Consider the following 21,727-nt stretch of genomic DNA (forward strand, 5'->3'; position numbering starts at 1 on the left):
CAAATATGTGCGAATTAGGTGAATTGGCCATGCTAAATTGCCCATTGTGTTCAGGGATGTATAAGTTAGGTGCATAAATCAGCGGTAAATGTATGAAAATAGGGTCGGGGAATGAGTCTGGGTGCATTACTCTTCGGAGGGTTAGTGTGGACCTGTTTGGGACCAAAGGGCCTGTTTCAACACTATAGGGATTCTATGTTTTATGTAGAACTAGACAATGTTTTCAGATTATATTGCCAATGGGAAGAATGTAAGTGCAGAAATAGGTGACAGAGATAGACCCTGTGGATGTCCAGAATCATAGAATCCCTACAGTATGGAGATGTGCCTTCTGAAGAGTATGCCACCTGAACTTAACTGCTTACCATACTGCCCTGCATTTCCCATGTTTAATCCATCTAACCTACACACCCCTAGACACTATGGGCAATTTAGCATGGCAATCTACCTAACCTGCACATCTTTGGACTGTGGGAGAAAACCAGAGCACCCAGAAGAAACCTATGCAGACATGGGGAGAATATGCAAGCGTCTCACAGACAGGCTACAACTGAACCAAGGTCCCTGGCACTGTGAGGCAGCAGTGCTAACCACTGAGCTACCATGCCGCCCCAACTGTGAGTGGCACAGAGTTCACTGTGCAGCTATGTGAAAGAGAAACCATTGCTCAAGCTGTTCTAGACAGGCATTGTAAGAAGATGGTATGGTTGTCTACATCAAAAGCTGTACATTGATTGTTTGGTTCTGTTGGTGAGGATTGTGGCTTGCATGTTATCATGGACTAGTCAGAGGATTACAACAAATTTATGAGCAACATTTGGTTTCCTTATTTAACAAAGAGTATAATTGCATTAGAGGTGATTCAAAGGAGATTTACTTGATTGATAGCTGGAATGAGAAGGTTTTTTTATGAGAAAATTGGACAGGCTGGGTCTGATTCCAGCGAAGTTTAGAAGACTGAGGCATGATTTGTTGAAGTGTTTGAGATCTGGAATGATCTTTACAAAGTGGACATGGAAAAGATTATTCCTTTTGTAGGAGAGTCCAGATCTTGGAAACATTATTTTAAATGAGGGGTCACCTTTTTAAGACAGATGTGAAAAAAGTTTGGATTTTGGATTTTGGTGGTGATTTTTAAATATTTTTAAGAGGGCTGGATAAATAATTTTTATTTAACATTACAAATTCTGTATATCTTCAAAAATATCATTTTAAAACTGATACAAAGAGATTTAAAAGGAACATATTTTGAGATTTTGGAACTCAATACCAGAATGCAGCACAGGAGTTTAAAGCAAGCGCTTTCAGTTAAAAGTGTCAAGTGACATAACTAGCAGCTGGGCACTCAGATGTCCAGGCTCTAATCTCTGAAAATCCCTACCTAAAGCATTTTCTTTTTCCTTAGAGCCAAAAGTCCCAAAAGCTTTCTCAACCATCTTAACATTACCTCTATTAGTTTGCGAATTATTACTTTTTTGCTGTAATTTGTTGCTAGTACCTGTTACTGAGCAAAGAACTCAGTATCATTAAACTGTCCTCCATCAACATTATAATTTCTGCTGTCTCCAGTCCTTTTAGCAAGAGCTCGCCTCGATTCTTAAATGAAGAAAAACTGAGGGTCTGACTGGTCCAGGTCTGCATCACTTGATTTAATTTTGCCTCAATGTCCTTCTCTTTCACAGAGGATATGCAGATATCCTAAAAAAAAACAAAATTATTGTATTTTTCATGATAAGACTAACAAAAAAAGTAAATTAAAACCTAAAAAATACCTTGACCAGTTGAAGAGTTAATGACAATATTTATTGCTGTTCAGGATGGGAGGGTGTAGTCATATTTTGGAAAACAGGTTGACAGCTTGAAAAGGATTGTAAGCATGTCCAGAGGGGGTGGGAGAAGAGATTGTTGAGAAGCAAAGATATCTTAGAATTTGAAGGAGTTGAGACATTGAGGGTCCTGAATGTGAGCAGATCATGGAGAGATTGTGAGGGGGGGGTTAGGTGATAACAAACCATGTTGAATTATAGTATAAATGGATACATTTTACTATGATATGCTGAAAAGACCTATTATACATCATCACAGGGAGTTGTGCAACGTCACATTATCTTGTTTCCTCTTTCAACCTTGTGACAAGATGAAGTCACAATAAGATGTTAAGATGTTTCTTTAATAAAGTTTAAGTTCTCCTTTCCTCATCAGTTTCTACAAATAGTTTTAGTAGCAGAACAAGACCAAGGATATTATATGGTGGCAGTGAGAAAGAAAGAATTTTCAATTGCTGGAGAGGCCCAAGCAGCTCTCAGATCTCAGTGAAGCAAAAGCAAGTCTGATCTGGTCCTGAAGATTTCCCAGATAGTGCACTGTATTGGGTTTCGCTGTGAACATGACCAGTGAGCTAATCAGTATATTATCATACATGATGGGCAGTTGCACAGACAATATCATATTCAGACAAGGAATTGTGATGTAGCTTTGTAGTATATTATTATTGGGAAGTTTGAAACTGAAAGTGGAGGAAAGATAGATTTTGGTTTTCAGTTCTGTGAATGTGACCCTTTTTAACAGAAATTTGAAAGTCATATTGAGCAATGAACTGAGGATATAATTCCAAAAAGTCATGGGACTTAAATGAAATGACTCAATCAGCTCCCTGGGATATTAGCTGCTAAATATTTACAGAGTTGATTTTTATGATGTAGAAACAAATGATCGACAGCCAATAGTAGAATAGTAGTTTGAGTTCAGAAGAGAAGTCTTCCGTGCTGAAGAGTGCTTTTTTTTAGTTTACAGTAGATTGAGAAATTTCTAGGCTATCATTGGGAAGAAATGTCTGGTCAATAAAGCTGGAAAGAAGTCTTCAAGCCATCAGAATTGCAAAATGGTTTTTAACTTCACTGAGATTGAAAGACTGTGAAGGATGTTGCAGGGAACTTGTTTTTTCTCTCTGTTTATGTTAGGATCTTTCTAAATTGTCGATGTTTGTAATTCTGTACATTTGTATTCAATTGATAACAGAATATTGGTAGCCTCATATTCAGTGACTGAAAGCCATGGTAACCAAAATGCATAAAACTTATAATCTATCAAATCAGGCTTCACTCTGAGATCTGACTTTTCCAGTAGGACCATCAGTTGGATCACAACAGGATTGATGAAGAAAAGGCAATGAACAAAGAAGGAATAAAACCATTTGACCCCACTGTCAATCTGTGAAAAAGAAGCATTGACAAGTTAGTTAAGTGTTCGTAGTGACAAGGGGAAGTTTGATACGTCTATCAATGATCTATACTTGCTGTACATACAATGGTGAAATTGGCATCTTAAAAGAAGGACCAATGAGTTTTTTTTGAAGTCTCAGGTGATTAAGTTTAGACAGACCACTTGTAGTCACTAGATAGTATAGCCTGAACTTTCAGATGAGTAGGCACACTGGGGTCAGAAGAAAACTGATTGGTGTTTTAGAGTGGCAAGGAGACCCATAGCCTGTATCCCCAAAATAACTGACCTTGTGGAGTATTTTAAATTTAAAAACAGAGATACATCTGTACAAGAATAAGTCAGGCATGATTAAGAGCCCAAAACATGACAGTTGAATGAGGTGACAATCTCACAATTCTTTTGATTTTTGTCATCATAACACATTGTTGTTGACGACAGTGATCCTCAATCCAGCAGCCAGTCAGTTGGACCTAGGTTCTGGCTTGAGTTGGATGCTTTTATTTTCAATCGTTTTGTGCTGGCTTCTTTCACTCACAAAGGGAGAGAGATAAAGAAGTCTGGCTTCCCTGTAACTTTTGGATGCCTTAGTATCATTTGTCTCTTCTCGTTTCTGACAAAATGATACAAAGCAGTTGCTAGGCAATTTCTTTTCAACCAAAAGCCATCTTGTTTGGTGCTTGCAAAGATAGTGGATACGCTGATCGTAATCTTCCAAACATTAAGGGGTAGGGTTTGGGATTGATTGGAATGCTCTTCATAGGATCATTGTTGACTCGAATCTATGCTTCTACACTGTAGAGATTCTATGATTCTATGAAAGTGATTGCAGTATCGCCAGGTTTGCAGATGATACAAAAATAGGTGGGAAGATAAGTAGTGAAGATAACACAGAGAATCTGCAGAAGGAAATAGTCATTCCTCTGTGAGGATTCCATTCCTGAGAACTCCCATGAATGATGAATTCACGAGTGCAGAGCTTAATATCTTATAGTAAAAATAGGATTAGGTTTCAGATCTCAAGATCATGACTTTTCACCTATTAATTGTTGGCTTTTTTTAAGGTTAAAAAAACACAAATACTCGTGTATCGATCAATTTCATGTATAAGTCGATCTATTATTTTGGCCCAAAAATCTGGTATTTTTCATATACCTCGTGTATAAGTTGACCCTAATTTTTCAGGGGCCTCTTTCTGACCATATATGTAGCCATTAAGGACATGATTTGCACATTTTTGTTTCAAATGTAATACCTGCATCATCACATGTTACACATGCCAGTATATATTTGCGCAATGTGATTTTCAAATAGTTAAAGTGAATGTTGATAACCATATAATATATTGTATATATATTGTATATATTTATTTATGTAATATTTACATACAAATATTTGACCTGTGCATGCAAATATCTACGGTACCTTATGCAACCCTCAACCTTGTTTTTCCGCTGTTGCCTCAGTTTATTAGAAGTGGGTGTCATGTACAGTTGTGCTCTGAACTTATTGTAAAACTCTCCCAATTTTTTCTGACAAAATGGCATCACGAAGAAACAGCTATACAGCACAGTTTAAACTAAAAGTTGCTGAAGTTGCAGAGAAGCACAACAATAAATAGCATAGCTGCAAGGGAGTTCTGAGTTTCTGAAAAACTTAGAACATTACAGTGCAGTACAGGCCCTTTGGCTCTCGATGTTCAAGATTGAAGGTAAAAAGCTACACAGTTAAATGCTATGCCAAAACAGAAGTATGCCAATCGAGGAAAGCTGAACAAATGGCCACAACTTGAAGACAAGATTACTGACTGGGTAATTCAGTGTCATCAGAACGGAAGCATAGTGACTCAACAACGTATAAGAATATGCATCAAAAAAGAAGCAAAAAAATGATGGGTTCAATGATTTCAAAGCCAGTGCTGGACGGTGCAGTACATTTATGAAAAGGCATTATTTAGTGCTGAGACAGAAAACCAAGATTGCCCAACATCTACCAGTAGAACTTAATGATAAATTAATTGGGTTCCATCACTTTGTAATCAGAAGTTGGAAGAAAAATGGGTACAGGCTCTCATGCATCGACAACATGGACAACACCCCAATGAACTTTGATGTGCCAGGGAACAGAACGTGGACAAGATTGGAGCAAAAACAGTTTTGGTTAATATGAACTTGCCATAAAAACAGTTGATTCACTGTGGTACTTGGTTGTATGGCAGATAGAACAATATTAAAGTCTATGGTGATTTTTAAGCGGAAAACTCAGCCCAGACAGAAATGTCTGAAAGGCATTGTTGACCTCGTCCATGAAAAATGGTGGATGGATGAAGGTGGCTGCAAGACTTGGATTAGGGAGGTCTGGAATATGCAACCAGATGGACTTAGACAGGAAAAAAAGCTTACTGGTGTATCCAGATCACACAGAGTGAAAAGTGTTGTCAGTGAACTTCAAGCTAACAACACTGACATTGCAATGATTCCTGGAAGCCTTATGAGCGTGGTGCAGCTACTGGATGTTAGCACCAATAAACCTTTGAAGGACTTAGTATGAAGAAATGGATGCAAGAAGGAGGGAAAAGCTTTGCAAAGGGTGACAACATGCATGCTCCATTACTTGCAACTGTATATGAGTGAATTGTTGAGTTGACATGAAAACTGAAATTATTATGAAGGTCTTCAAAAAAAGTCGAAATTCTAATACCAAAAGAGAAAATGCTGGAAAATCTCAGCAGGTCTGGCAGCATCTGTAAGGAGAGAAAAGAGCTGACGTTTCGAGTCTAATTGACCCTTTGTCAAAGTGAAATTCTAATGTTTTATATGATATGGCGGATGACTATTTACGGTCCAATGGAAGTGATGACAAATCAATTGAATGATCCCCTTGAGAGTGCAGATGAAGACGATCTATACGACAATATGTTTGACCCAGATGACTGGAATGAATTATTCAGTGGTGCAACTGATAAGGACAGTGAATTTGAAGGATTCTAATGGACTTTTGCATGTACCAGTAACTTGTTTTAAGCAGCTATTCCATAATATTTGTGATATATGATGAGAAGAGTTTTTTTTGCTGTGAATATCAGTTTTTTGATGTAAATTGCTTATTGTATATTATTAACAATTCCATGCGGTCTTATTCTAATAAAATACTATCAGTCTTTTCTTTTAGTTTTTATTGTTTTTATTTCATGAATTGTGTGTTGTACAAATACCTCCAGTAGATGGCCTGACTATCTGCTGGTATGCCTATTAACTTTTATACATATGTGTAGACCTATATGCACTTTCAGGTACTGGTAACTGGAGTACGGTATGATAGTACCGTTCTACCATGGCAGGCAGAATGGAGACAGTTATTTTGAGGATAAATATTCAATAATGGCCATAATACTTTTACCTTATATTGTTTATTATTTTATAGAGATATGGCTCTTGTTTGTCCATTTTTTGACTCCTGCCAAGCATGAATTTCATCCCCTCGAAAACAACACCTTGTGCATAAGTCGACCCCCTAATTTCAGCTTAAAAGACGGTCTTCAAAACTCAACAAGTATATGTGATAATAAATGTTGATGACAATATGTTAATACTAAAATCGAATATGGTTTTGTAATCTAAGAGAATGACAGTAATCATGTAGAAAGCGTACAATATCCATAAAGTCAGCAGCTTAAGTGACAAACTATAACTAACATAATACAGCATAGTCTACCCTAGGACCCCAGCCAGCAAGTATTGTTTTCTCTCCAGAACACCTTTTCAGTCAGTACAGTTTTCTTTAATGAATGCTTTTTCATTACTACATACACATTTCTTTTCCCACCATTCATCATCACCAAGTATATTGACCACTTTACCATTAGAATACAGCCTTTTCTTTTGTCAATAGTTTTCACATTTTGTAACCTTAAAATGGGAATCATCACGAGAACACAAATGGCACAAGTGTGAGAGTGGGATGCGCAAAACAATTTTAGTGAGACAAAGCAAGAGAAGGGAGAGGGGTGGAGTGTTGAATGTATCCGACTGTGGGTTAGGAGGTGGTGGTGGGCAAGTGGGAATCCATATTTACATTTGCTTCATCAGATTTGTCGTAAGGCAGTAAGGTTGCCCACTGCACGCTGCATAAGATTACTTTTAGGTTGCTGTGAAAGTGGTCATGGATATATGTTTTTTGCCAGTGGCTATAATTAATTGGCTATTTATTTTTTATCATGAATTGGCAAATTTGCACTCATTTATTTCACAGATACAGAGGAATGACACTAGACAGGTTACGCGATTGGGAAAAAAAAACTTTGCAGGTGGCAAATAACTAAGTTTGGATGGAAGAATAGAGCAGCTGAATTTTAATTAAAACAGGAAAGACTGCATTAAGCTATGAAACAGATGGATTTGGGACTCCTTGATCAAAATCACAAAAAGCTTGCACCCAAATTCAGTGGAAGACAAATAGAATTTTGGGTCAAAGGGATGGAAAATAAAAGTATGAGGGTCTTGCTAAAAAAATACATGTGTCTAGATAGTGTGGTGCTGGACAGACAGGAGCAGGAAAATCGACGTTTCGGGCAAAAGTCCTTCATCAGGAATCAAGGCGGTTATGCAGAGTGGAGAGATAAATAAGAGGGGTGGGGGTGGGGAGAAAGTAGCATAGAGTACAATAGGTGAATGGGGGTGGGGATGGAGGTGATAAGTCAGAGAGGAGGGTGGAGTGAATAGGTGGAAAGGAAGATAGGCAGGTAGGACAGGTCATGAGGGCAGTGTTGAGCTGAAAGGTTGGAGCTGGGGTGAGGTGGAGGAAGGGGAAATGAGGAAACTGGTGAAATCCACTTTGATGCCATGGGGTTGAAGTGTTCCGAGGCAAAAGATGAGGCGTTCTTCCTCCAGGCGTCGGGTGCTGAGGGAGCAGCAGTGGAGGAGGCCCAGGACCTGTATGTCCTCGGCAGTGTGGGAGAGGGAGTTGAAATGTTGGGCCACAAGGCAATGGGGTTGATTGGTGCGGGTGTCCCGGAGATATTCCTTAAAGCGCTCTGCTAGGAGACGTCCAGTCTCCTCAACGTAGAGGAAACCGCATTGGGAACAACAGATACAATAAATGATATTGGTGGATGTGCAGGTAAATCTTTGATGGATGTGAGGGAGGAGGTTTGGGTGCAAGTTTTGCAATTCCTGCGGTGGCAGGGGAGGATGCCAGGAAGGAAGGGTGGGTTGTTGGAGGGCGTAGACCTGACCAGGTAGTCACGGATGAGGAAGGACACCACTTCTACTGGGACAACATATCCATCCTAGGACAAGCCAAAGAGAGACATGCATGAGAATTCCTAGAAGCATGGCATTCCAACCAGAACTCTGTCAACAAACACACCGACTAGGACCCCACTTGACCACCCTCTCAGAAAAAAGAACAGGATATAACATAACCACAGGAAGTGACATCAACACCAGAAATGATATCACCTTACATTAAAAATGTCTCAGAACTAACAGCCAGACTTCTCTGACCACTGGGATTCATGACAGTCCATGAACCAACAGGCATGCTCAGACAGCAACTCACTAGGATAAAAGACTCTGGACCTATTATGGGTAAGACAAACGTAATTTACAAGATTCCATGCAAAGACTGCATGGAACATTATACAGGACAAACAGACAGACAATTAACAATCCACATCCATGAACACGAACTAGCCACTAAACGCCATGACCAGTTGTTCCTAGTAGCCATACACACAGATGACAAGGACTACAAATTCAACTAGGACAACACAACAATCATAGGACAAGCCAAACAGAGGACAGACAGAGAATGTCTAGAAGCATGAAACTCATCCGCGGTCTCCATCAACAAACACATATACCTAGGCCAAATATACTGGCCAGTACAATGAAAAACTGGAACCGGCAAGCGAAAGCAACTGGAATGGAACCAAATAAAGTCCAGAAGACACAGTACAGCAGTGCTTCACAGGAAGCTCCAAAGCACTGAAGATATCACCTAGTCAGAGGATGAAACATGTACAAATTGGCTTCCCAGCTTGATGAACATGCCCACAACCATGAGAACCTCTAACACTCTTGTTTTTATCTATCAGCCAAGACTCCTGATTGCACCAAATTAACAGCCCAAATCAGGGAATTTATATTCCATGAATGTCCACCTTGCTGACCTCATTACAATCAGATGGGATACTATAAGCAGATCCAGCAGTAGACTTTAGGAAGGATATGTTAGTTGTGGAGGCAGTACAACATTGGTTTACCAGAATGATACCTGGACTTCAGAGGTTAAGTAATGAGGAGACATTACTCAAGTTAGGTTATATTCTCTAGAATTTAGAAGGCTAAGGAGGTGATCCAATCAAAATCTTCAAGATATTCACAGGAAAAGACACCGTTGTAAAGATAAACTATTTCCACTAGTTGGGAATTTTACAACTAAGGAGCATGTTTTGAGAATTGAGGCCAGACCATTCAGGAGAGATGTTATACAAAGGGTAATAGATGTTTGGAACTCTTTTTACTGTTTTTAAGTTGTCAATTTTAAGTCTGAGATAGATAAATTTTTGTGAAGCAAAGGTAATAATGTTTATGGTCCAATGACAGGTATATAGACATACACCACAGATCAGCCATGATCTCAGTGAATGGAGGTTGAATGGCTTTCTCCTGTCCCCATGTTCCTTTTTTCAGGCTGGCAGGGTATCACAAGTGGTCTGCAACAGGAGCTCCTGCTGAAGTCTGCTCTCTTTATAATTTATATAAATGATGTAGATGAGGGGACTGAAGGGATAGTTGCTAAATTGTGGAGAATTAATATGTAGGAACAACAAATAATATGGTAACTTAATCATACATACCAATTTTCCACAATTCGTGCAGTAAGGTGCCTACATCTCTCTATACCTCAGAGCCCTTGCAACTTCCTAACAATGAGATAATATGCTTTTTTTTTCCTTTTTGCCACATTTTATTCCACATGCCAGATCTTTGCACTCTAACTGAACCTATCAATATCTCTCTGTATGCTCCTTATGGCCTCTTCACAACTCACTTTTCTCCCTATTTTTTGTGTAATAACCAAATTTAACGACGAATTGTTCAGGTCCTCCATCCATATTATTTATATAGATTGTAAAGAGAGCAGAATCCAGCAGGAACTTTGGTGGGAGACCACTTGTGGTAGTCCAGCAAGTGAGTAGCGGATTATGACACTCCAGCTGCAGCTCGTAGACTCCACTTGTGTTTCTTCTGCTTGTCTTCTTTTTCTTCTCTTTTTTTCTTCTTTTCTCTTTGACTCCTGTACTCCAGCAACGATTCCTAGCCTCCACCAATGATTCCATACACCCCGGTCAGTGATGTTGTGATGATGCTGCTCCTTTAACAGGGTCATGCTGTCCTTGGCTTTTTACAGGGAGGTTGTAAAAGCAGTGATTCCAAAAAGTCTGGCTTTGGATAAGTTTCAGGACAAATTTGATTATAGCTAACAGATACTGCCTCAAGAAAACGGCTTTCAAGTTTTTTTTAAAAAGTTTGTACAATGAAAGGAAAGTAGTCAGTTCTCCCAGCTCAGCGTTTCTGTGGCTTGATTTGGTTTTTGGCAGTCTGGCTGTTCACTGACAGCAGTCAGGCAGTTTGAGGCTGATAATCCAAGAAACAACTACATGGAAGAAGGTGCTCCATACTGCCATCTCTCTCTCTCTTCTGTGAGACCTTGTGTTTGATTTTACCTTTGGTGCCAAGGAGTTTTTACTGGAACTGTTGCAAGTATTTGGAACAGTATCATTAAGTTGGGAATCTGTTGGGTCTTTGGACAGGTTAGGTTCTTCTGTATTCTGTTCTCTTTTGTTTGTGTTACATTCGGTAATCTTGCAAATAAGTTTTGTTTTGTTTAAAACTAAGTGGATTGACCCTTCTGGTATATCCATGTTACACCTGCTTAAAACAATTAACAAAGTTAGGGTGTCGGCTACTTTCTTGAAATGTTTTGAGGGAGTTTGGCCTGGTTCATAACAGATTGGGGGCTCTTTGCGGGATTTGTTCTATTGTTCCAAATTGGGATTAGGATTGCTGGATTCAAAGGTAGCAAGTGGTAGGTGTTAGTGTCATTTGTTCCGGGTTTTGAATTTGGTTGGTTTAAACAGTGCTTTGGATAGCAATGGCTCTTTCAGTCACCAGGAGTTTTCTGGGGGTTGAAGAAGTGACTTTGAGGGTTTTGCAAAAGGTGATTGAATCTCAGGTGCTAGAATTAGAAAGCCAGCCGGTGTTGGAGTTGCTTCTTCCGTGAGGAAATGAGCAATAATTACAGTAATGCTCAACTATTATTTTGCTAGAAATGCCATCAGAATTTTTAGAAATATCTAAAATTCAATTGAAAATGAAGCAGTTTGAGTTAGAGGCAATAGGCAAGGAAAGGGCAACAGAAATGAAACAGTTTGAATTGCGATTAAAAGCAGAGGAAAGAAGAAAAGAACAAATTGACTTAGCAGATCAAAAAAAAGAGAGAGAAAGAGAGAGAGAAGGGAGAGAAAAGGAGAGAAAGGAAATGAAGCAAAGAGGGAGGTTGAACTTCAGAAATTGGCACTTTGACAGGAGTTCAAAAATTCATTTTCTGAAATAGTGAGAAGTGCAGAGAGTTAAAACAACAAGATTAGTAGCTGTTGATTATAAGTTGGTCCATAAATCAAAGTTTGGCTTAAAAAGTAAATTTCAATCCTTGAGGGAAAGAAATTAGGGAGAAGAGAAATCCTCACATGGAAAGGGAAAGGTAGATCTCGGTAAAGATCACAAGGATAAATTACCACAGGGTAAAAAGGAAACCCTTGAAGGAGAACGAGAAGTTAAAAATCTCAGGTGTTTCCACTGCAATGAAGTAGGTCACAGTGTTGGTGGTTAAAAGCATTGGGAATCCAAATATAGGAAAACAGGTTAAGCTGGTGAATTTTGTTGGAGTGACAACGGAAAACACAGTGGAGCTAGAAAGCTGCATCAGAACATATAATCTGTTCGGAGGTTGGTTAAGGAGGAATGCAAGATCATCTTAAACCATATACTGACAAAGGTAAAGTTTATTCGTATAGGCCAGGAGGAGCAGGTGGAGAGGTTACAATATTAAGAGATACAGGATCCTTTCAATCTATGATGTTGAAAGATGAGGAGATATGTACCTCTGAAGGACTATTGTCAGAAAAGGTGCTAGTAATAGAAATTCACAGTGAGACAAGAAGTGCTCAGTTACGTAAAGTGAGGTTAGAGTATCCAGTGAAGAGTGGACAGGTTGTGGTAGGAGTACTGAATAAACTCAGCTCCAGGAATACAATTGCCCTTGCAAATGATAGCTGATTCACAGGTAAAGCACTGCCTACTGTGGTTGAAAAGCCAGTGGAAACACAGGAAATGAACTATTGCAGGAAGCATTTTCTAGGATTTTTCCTGACCGTGTGGTAACGAGGTCACAAACTTGCCAGTTGAAACAGGAGAGATCAAACAGTACAGGTAAAAAAGTTGAAATGGAATTAGCAGAGACCCTGTTTGATCAGATGGTTCACACAAACCAGGAACAGATAGGTGACAAAGCAAACATCTTTAACTCAGATAAATTGAATGAGTTACAGCAGAAAGATGAAAATTTAAAGCAATTGCATCAAAAGACATACAGAGAAAAATAATCTGAATGTATCCCTTAGTGTTATTATCTTAAAAATAATGTCTTAATGAGGAAATGGAGACCATCACATATTCAGGCAAACGAGAAATGGGCAAGTCGTATTGCTAGTGGGTGATAGAAAGGAGATGTTGCAGGTAGCGCATGAGCTACCACTACAAGGTCATTTAGGAGTGAGCAAAACTCAAGCTAAAACACAAAAACATTTCACTGGCCTGGACTGCACAAAGATGAAGCTGAATTTTTTCTGACTTGTCATACATGTCAGGGAATTGGAAAACCACAACCAGTAATAAAACCCATATCTTTAATACCTATTTCTGCACTTGAGGAACCTTTCATGAGAATCTTATTGATTGCTTATGACCCCTACCTAAAACAAAAAGCGGGAATCAGAATTTGTTAACAATAATGGAGGTGTCCACTAGATTTCCAGAGGCCTCGACAATAATGTTGTTAAGGAGAGTACTGAGATACAGGCTATTAGACTAGACAGGATTGAGGTTCATAAGGAGGAGGTGTTAGCAATTCTGGAAAGTGTGAAAATAGATACGTCCCCTGGGCCAGATAGGATTTATACTAGGACTGTCTGGGAAGCTAGTGAGGAAATTGCAGAGCCTTTGGCTTTGATCTTCGTGTTGTCATTGTCTATAGGGATAGTGCCAGAAGACTGGAGGATAGCAAATGTAGTCCCCTTGTTCAAGAAGGGGAGTAGAGACAACTCTTGTAATTATAGACCAGTGAATCTTACTTTGGTTGTGGGTAAAGTGTTGGAAAGGGTTATAAGAGAAGGGATTTATAATAATCTAGAAAGGAATAATTTGATTAGGGATAGTCAACACAGTTTTGTGAAGGGTTGGTCATGCCTCACAAACCTTATTTAGTTATTTGACAAGGTGACCAAACAGGTAGATGAGAATAAAGTGGTTGATGTGGTGTATATGGATTTTAGTAAAGCATTTGATAAAGTTCTCCACGGTAGGCTATTGCGGAAAATACAGAGGCATGGGACTGAGGGTGATGTGGTTGTTTGGATCAGAAATAGGGTAATTGTAAGAAGACAGAGGGTGGTAGTTGATGGGAAATGTTCGTGCTGGAGTTAGTTACGAGCGGTGTACCACAAGGATCTATTTTGGGGCCACTTCTGTTTGTCATTTTTATAAATTACCTTGATAAGGATGGAGAAGGATGGTTTAGTAAATTTGTGAATGACACCAGGGTCAGTGGTGTTATGGACAGTGCCAAAAGATGTTGCAGGTTACAGCGGAACATAGATAAGCTGCAGAGCTGGGTTGAGAGGTGGCAAATATAGTCTTATGTGGAAAAGTGTGAGGTGACTCACTTCGGAAGGAGTAACAGGAATACGGAGTACTGGGCTAATGGTAAAATTCTTGGTAGTGTGGATGAGCAGAGAGATCTCGGTGTCCATGTGCATAAATCCCTGAAAGTTGCCACCCAGGTTGATAGGGTTGTTAAGAAAGCATGCGGTGTGTTAGTTTTTATTGGTAGAGGGATTGAGTTTCAGAGCCATGAAATCATGTTGCTGCTGTACAAAACTCTTGTACTGCTCCACTTGGAGTTGTGCATACAGTTCTGGTCACCACATTATAGGAAGGAGGTGGAAGCATTGGAAAGGGTGCAGGTAGGATATTGCCTAGTATGGATGGAAGATCTTATAAGCAAAGATTGAAGGACATGAAGCTGTTTTTGTTAGAGAGAAGAAGTTTGAGACGTGACTTAATAGAGACACACAAGATGATTAGAGGATTAGATAGAGTGGACAGTGTGAGCCTTTTTCCTCAGATGGTGATAGGTAGCACGAGGGGACAAAGCTTTAAATTGAGGGGTGATAAATATAGGACAGATATCAGAGGTAGGTTCTTTATTCAGAGAGTAGTAGAGGCATGGAATATTTAGATAAGATTCCCTACAGTGTGGAAACAGGCCCTTCGGCTCAACCAGTCCACACTGACCCTCCAAAGAGTAACCCACCCAGACCCATTTGCCTCTATGGGCAATTTAGCATGGCCAATTCACCTGACCTGCACATTTTTGGACTGTGGGAGGAAACAGGAGCACCCGGAGGAAACCCACGCAGATACAGGGAGAATGTGCAAACTCCACACAGACAGTCGCCTCAGGCTGGAATTGAACCTAGGACCCTGGTGCTGTGAGGCAGCAGTGCTAACCACTGAGCCAATTTAAAAATGGCAGGAGTTTGTGGGTATAATTTAGGACACAGTACAGAGGTTCATCCCCAAGAAAAGAAGGATTATCCGGGGAGGGATTAGACAGCCATGGCTGACAAAGGAAGTCAGGAAATGTATCAAAGAAAAAGAGAGATCCTATAAAGTGGCCAAGAGCACTGGGAAATCAGAAGATTGGGAAGGCTCCAAAAACAAACAGAGGATAACAAAGAGAGAAATAAGGAAGGAGAGGATCAAATATGAAGGTAGGCTAGCCAGTAATATTAGAAATGATAGTAAAAGTTTATTTTAATACAAAAGAAACAAACGACAGGCAAAAGTAGACATTGGGCCACTTCAAACTGATGCTGAAAGGCTCGTGATGGGAGATAAGGAAATAGCTGGAGAACTTAATAAGTACTTAGCATCAATCTTCACAGTGGAAGACATGAGTAATATCCCAACAATTAAAGGGAGTCAGGGGGCTGAGTTGAGTATGGTTGCCATTACAAAAGGGATAGTGCTAGAAAAGCTAAAAGGTCTTAAAATTGACAAATCTCCTGGCACCGATGGGCTACATCCTAGAGTTCTGAGGGAAGTGGCTGAGGAAATAGCGGAGGCGTTGGTTGAGTCAAAAGTCACTGGACTCAGGGAAAGTCCCGGATGATTGGAAGACCGCTGTTGTAACCCCATTGTTCAAGAAAGGATCAAGACAAAAGATGGAAAATTATAGGCCAATTAGCCTAACCTCGGTTGTTGGTAAAATTCTAGAATCCATCATTAAGGATGAGGTTTCTAAATTCTTGGAAGAGCAGGGTCGGATTAGAACAAGTCAACATGGATTTAGTAAGGGGAGGTCGTGCCTGACAAACCTGTTAGAATTCTTTGAAGAGGTGACAAGTAGGTTAGACCAGGGAAACCCAGTGGATGTGGTCTATCTAGACTTCCAAAAGGCCTTTGATAAGGTGCCACATGGGAGGCTGCTGAGCAAGGTGAGGGCCCATGGCATTCGAGGTGATCTACTGGCATGGATTGAGGATTGGCTGTCTGACAGAAGGCAGAGAGTTGGGATAAGAGGTTCTTTTCGAAACGGCAACCGGTGACAAGTGGTGTCCCACAGGGTTCAGTGTTGGGGCCGCAGCTGTTCACGTTTTATATTAATGATCTGTATGAAGGGACTGGGGGCATTCTAGCGAAGTTTGCCAGTGATACAAAGATAGGTGGACAGGCAGGTAGTACTGAGGATGTGGGGAGGCTGCAGAAGGATCTAGACAGTTTGGGAGAGTGGTCCAGGAAATGACTGATGAAGTTCAATGTGAGCAAATGCGTGGTCTTGCACTTTGGAAAAAAGAATACAAGCATGGACTACTTTCTAAACAGTGAGAAAATTCATAAAGCCAAAGTACAAAGGGATCTGGGAGTGCTAGTCGAGGATTCTCTAAAGGTAAACATGCAGGTTGAATCCATGATTAAGAAAGCAAATGCAATGTTGTCAATTATCTCAAGAGGGTTGGAATATAAAAGCAGCAATGTGCTACTGAGACTTTATAAAGCTCTGGTTAGGCCCCATTTGGAGTACTGTGTCCAGTCTTGGGCCCAACACCTCAGGAGGGACAAACTGGCACTGGAGCGTGTCCAGCGGAGATTCACACAGATGATCCCTGGAATGGTAGGTCTAACATATGAGGAACGGCTGAGGATCCTAGGATTGCACTCATTGGAGTTTAGAAGGTTAAGGGGAGATCTAATAGAAACGTACAAGATAATACATGGCTTGGAAAGGGTGGACACTAAGAAATTGTTTCCATTAGGCGAGGAGACTAGGACCCGTGGGCACAGCCTTAGAATTAAAGGGGGTCAATTCAGAACAGAAATGCGGAGACATTTCTTCAGCCAGAGAGTGGTAGGCCTGTGGAATTCATTGCCGCGGAGTGCAGTGGAGGCCAGGATGCTAAATGTCTTCAAGGCAGAGATTGATAAATTCTTGATGTCACAAGGAATTAAGGGCTACGGGGAGAATGTGGGTAGGTGGAGTTGAAATGCCCATCAGCCATGATTAAATGGCAGAGTGGACTCGATGGGCTGAATGGCCTTACTTCCACTCCTATGTCTTATGGTCTTATGATCCTGCCTGAAACAGTAATAGACTCGCCAACTTTAAGGGCATTTAAATGGTCATTGGATAACCATATGGATGATAATGGAATAGTGTAAGTTAGATGGACTTCAGATTGGTTTCACAGGTTGATGCAACATCGAGGACCGAAGGGCCTGCAATGCACCATAATGTTCTATGTTCTATGCTTCATAACACAATATCACAGCTAAAAGGATTGTAAAGGAGTTATTCAAATTTTTCACTGAATACATACTACCCACAGAAGTATAATCAGATCAAGGGTCAAACGTTACATCAAAAATACTCAAGGAAGTTATGGACAGCTTTGGAGCACATTAGGCATTAAAGACCGTGTTGAGGGCTTATAGTCAAGACTATCCACATGATTGAGATAAGGGAAATATAATTTTTCTTTTTGTGATCACTGTACCAAATGAATTGACCAAATTCAATCCATTTGAATTAGCTTTTGGACATGAAGTGACAGGACCACCAAAATTGGTTAAGGAGAGATTGATAAGTTAGCATTCAGAGACCATATATCTGGACTATGTCAAATCTTTGGGACGATTAAATAGAGCAGAGAAGTTAGCTGGACAAATTTCACAGCATACAATGAAACAGGAATCAGATAAGAAATCAAAAACTCACAATGTTGCTATCAGGGATAAGGTTACTTCCAGTGATAGGTGAACCTTTAAAAGCAAGGTTTAGTGGATTTTATCAAGTTGAAAGTAAATTGAGAGCTGTGACAATTGATAAGGACTCCACACAAAAAGAAATCTCACAGTGTGTCTTGTGAATGTGATTAAAAAATATTTTAACAGGTAAGGAAATTCAAAGGAGACTTGTTATTGGTTACAGTATAGAGGGAAGAGCTAAGTTCAGAGTATTTTGAATTGGACAGTCCTCAAATTAAGATGGACATTGAGGAAGTTGTCAAAAATTGGGATAAATTAGTGAGTTACCTTCCAGAGGAAAATCAAAAATGACCTGAAAGAGTTACTGCTATCGCATGGGGAGATATGTGGAAATAAGCTGGGAAGTACTAACCTAATTATGCATGATGTAGATATAGGAGTTGCTGTTCTGATTAAGTAACATCCTTAGAGGCATACCTTCTAAGTTGGTGCAGGTTCAAAAGGAGACTGAATGCAAGCTCCAAGGCTATATAATCAAAGTGAGTTACAGTGACTGGAGCTCATCCCCAGTAATGGTGCCAAAACCAGATGGCACCCAATGGTTATGTGTGCACTATCGCAAAATCAATGCAGTTACAAAGACTGATGCATATCCGATTCTGCGTTTGGACGACTGTTGAAAAGGTGGGATAAGCGACTTACATTTCTAAGTTTGACTTATTCAGAGGAGACTTGCAGGTACGTTTGTCAGAGAGAGAGAGAAGGCAATTTCAGCTTTGGACTCTATCAGTTAAGAGTCATGCCATTTGGTATGACAATGCGCCAGCCACATTTCAGAGGCTAACCAATAAAGTAATTGCTGGAATACCCAACTGTGTCATATATATTGTTGACCTGGTGATTTTTAGTCACACATGGAAGGAACATTTGCAACATTTATCAGACTTGTTTGATCAATTTCGGGAGGCAGGCTTGGTGCCTAGCTAACAGTGCATTTGCCAAAGCCTGAGTAACCTTTCTGGACCATATCATTGGAAATGGACAAGTGGCCCCAAGGAATGCAAAAACAAAGGCAATTGAAGAGTTTGTCATACCATGGATAAAAAGAGCAAAACTACAATTCCTGGAATTGAGTGTATTTTATCGAAAATTTGTGCTAGATTTTATCAGTGTGGCTGCTCCACTTGTTTACTACTAAAGAAAGGCAAGAATTTTCACTGAGCAGTGGACTGTCAGAAGACATTTGACAGCCTGAAAGCTGTTTTAACCACTGCAGCACTATTATGCAGACATAATTATGCGAAGCCATTCAAGGTGGTTATTGATGCAAGTGATGTGGGTGTCAGTGCTATGCTCTTGCAGGAAGACGATGAGAAGGTAGAAAGACCTATTGGGTATTTCTCCCGAAAACTAAGCATTCATCAGCAAAAATATTCAACAACTGAGAATGAAACTTTGAGCTTGGTAATGGTGTTACAACATTTCAATGTTTATATTACCAGTGATGTGGAGGAGCCGGTGTTAGGCTGGGGTGGACAAGGTTAAAGATCACACAACACCAGATTATAGTCCAAAAGGTTTATTTGGAAGGACTAGCCTTTGGAGTACTGCTCCTTCATCAGGTAGTTGTGGAGCAGGTCTTTAAGACAAAGAATTCTTTGCAAAATATTACAGTGTCATGCGACTGAAATGATATATTGAACAAGCCAAATTCGGTACCTATGAGGATGGCCTCAACTGGAACCTTGGGTTCATATCATTGTATAGGTGACCCCACTACATTATACACGCACACACACACACGCACTCTTACATACTGACACACTCACGCAGACAATCTCTCATACACATTCTCTTTCTCATATACAGACACATACACCCCCCCACACCCACACACACTTTCACAGGCTTATGCTCCATAACACTCGCACACACTTTACCAAGCTTGTACACACGCATATACATGCTCTCTCATGTGCACTCACTCACTCTGTCTCCCTCTCTCTCATGCACATGCACCCATATAGGTCTATGGGGTGAATTTGTATTTGCAGAATTATATTGCAGATACGTTCTATTTTGCTCAAAAACTGCACAATCTGCAGGCAGTCAATGCAGGCAGTCAATCCATGTAACATTTTGTAAATCCCACTTTGGAAATGAAACCAGTCTGACCCAAGACTGGGATACAGACAGACTCTAACTTCACATCTTTAATACATTGTCTGAACTGAGATATCATCGTTTTTTCTAAAACCTTACGTTATCTCGAGAATGTGACTTCAAAGGAGTTCTGGGATATAAATACTAATGAACCGAAACCTGCAACCTATTCTAAAAGAGAAAAGACTTACCAACAATCTATATTTGTTCAATATACTATTTGAGTTGCATAATACTGTAATATTTTACTTTAAATTGTGTGTCTTATGGTCCTGCTCCACAACTACCTGATGAAAGAGCAGCGCTCTGAAAGCTAGGGCTTCCAAATAAACCTGTTGGACTATAATCTAGTGTTGTCTGATTTTTAACCGGTGTTACCAGTAACATATCTAAGATAATCATATACACTGATCATAACCCATTGAAGTTTGTGGAGAAATGTAAGATAAAAATGCCAGACTGTTTAGATGGAGCTTGTTGCTCCAACTATTCAATTTAAAAATTATGCATGTGGCAGGATGAGAAAACGTGATTGCTGACGTACTGTCAAGACTTGAGTGAGAAACGGAGGTGTTCAGTGCTGTGGCTAAAACAGACTGAAACGAAACGTTGTAGTGCATGTTTGCATGATTATTGCCAATGTAATGTATATGGGTATTGTAGTGTACTAACAATTTAAGATTATGTGGTTTTAAAATGAAACCATCTTTGGATATTAATGGGGTTTTTTAAGGGGAAAAGTGTGATAATGCTGCCCCTTTAACAAGTTATGCTGTCCTTTTTTTCAGTGAGGTCATAAAAGCAACAATTCTGAAAAGTCTGGTTTTGAGTGGGTTTTAGGGTCAATTTGATTATAGTTAACAAATACTGCCTCAGGAAAAGGCTTTTAAGATTGTTTTTTAAAAATGTACAATTAAAGGGGAGTGCCTCAGCTTTTCTCAGATTTGATTTGGTTTTTGGCAGTCTAGCTGTTAACTGAAAGCATTCAGTTAGTTATGACATTGCTGATCCAAGAAATAGCTACATGGAAGAAGGTGCTCCATACTGCCATCTCTCTCTCTTCTGTAAGACCTTGTGTTTGATTTTACCTTTTGTGCCAAGGGGTATTTATGGGGATTGTTGCAAGTATTTGAAACAGTATCATTAAGTTAGGAATCTGTTGGGTTTTTGGATAGGGTTAAGTTCTTCTGTGTTCTATTCGCTTTTGTTTGTGTTTCATTTGGTAATCTTGTAAATAAATTCTGTTTTGGTTAAAACTAAGTGGTTTGACCAGCTGCATCCCCCCTGGAATATCCACGATACATCTGCTTAAAACAACTGGCAAAGTTAGGGTCTGGGCTACTTCCTTGAAAAATTTTGTGGGGGTCTGGACTGGTCCATAACAACATCTTCTGGCTTTCAACATGTAATGACTCACAGCCTCCAACGACAATTCCTGGCATCCGCCAAGCGACAATTCCTGGCCTCTGCTGACAATTTGTGGCCTGACACAGCAGCCTCCCAGCTTTGATGTGGTGACGTCCTGGTGTGGCGACCACCTGGCTTAGCATAGTGGTCTCTGCCCATATAGGCCTCCCAGCGTGGTGACCTCCCAGCCTGGCACACCAGCCTCCCGACGTGGCATGTTGAGTATATGTGACAATAAAGGCTAATCTATTCTGTTCATTTCTAATTAAATGCTATATTTGATTATAAGGGGAATTGAATGCAAGAGTAGGAAGGTTATGCTTTAG

The 21,727-nt window shown here is 40.0% G+C and overlaps 1 protein-coding gene across 1 annotated transcript in view; it reads right to left on the reverse strand.

The window, feature by feature from the left end:
* LOC122540182 (dynein axonemal heavy chain 8-like) overlaps positions 1 to 21,727 on the reverse strand; it is a 1,370,012-nt gene that overhangs the window by 700,826 nt on the left and 647,459 nt on the right. Inside the window, exon 36 of the mRNA XM_087976825.1 lies at positions 1,499 to 1,698. Coding sequence (XP_087832951.1) covers positions 1,499 to 1,698 — 200 coding nt within the window. The remainder of the gene's footprint in view (positions 1 to 1,498; positions 1,699 to 21,727) is intronic.

The sequence above is a fragment of the Chiloscyllium plagiosum genome, unplaced genomic scaffold (genome assembly GCF_037043375.1).
Source record: "Chiloscyllium plagiosum isolate Xiang-an unplaced genomic scaffold, Cpla_swu_hap1 HiC_scaffold_3, whole genome shotgun sequence".
In the NCBI taxonomy this organism is placed as follows: domain Eukaryota; kingdom Metazoa; phylum Chordata; class Chondrichthyes; order Orectolobiformes; family Hemiscylliidae; genus Chiloscyllium; species Chiloscyllium plagiosum.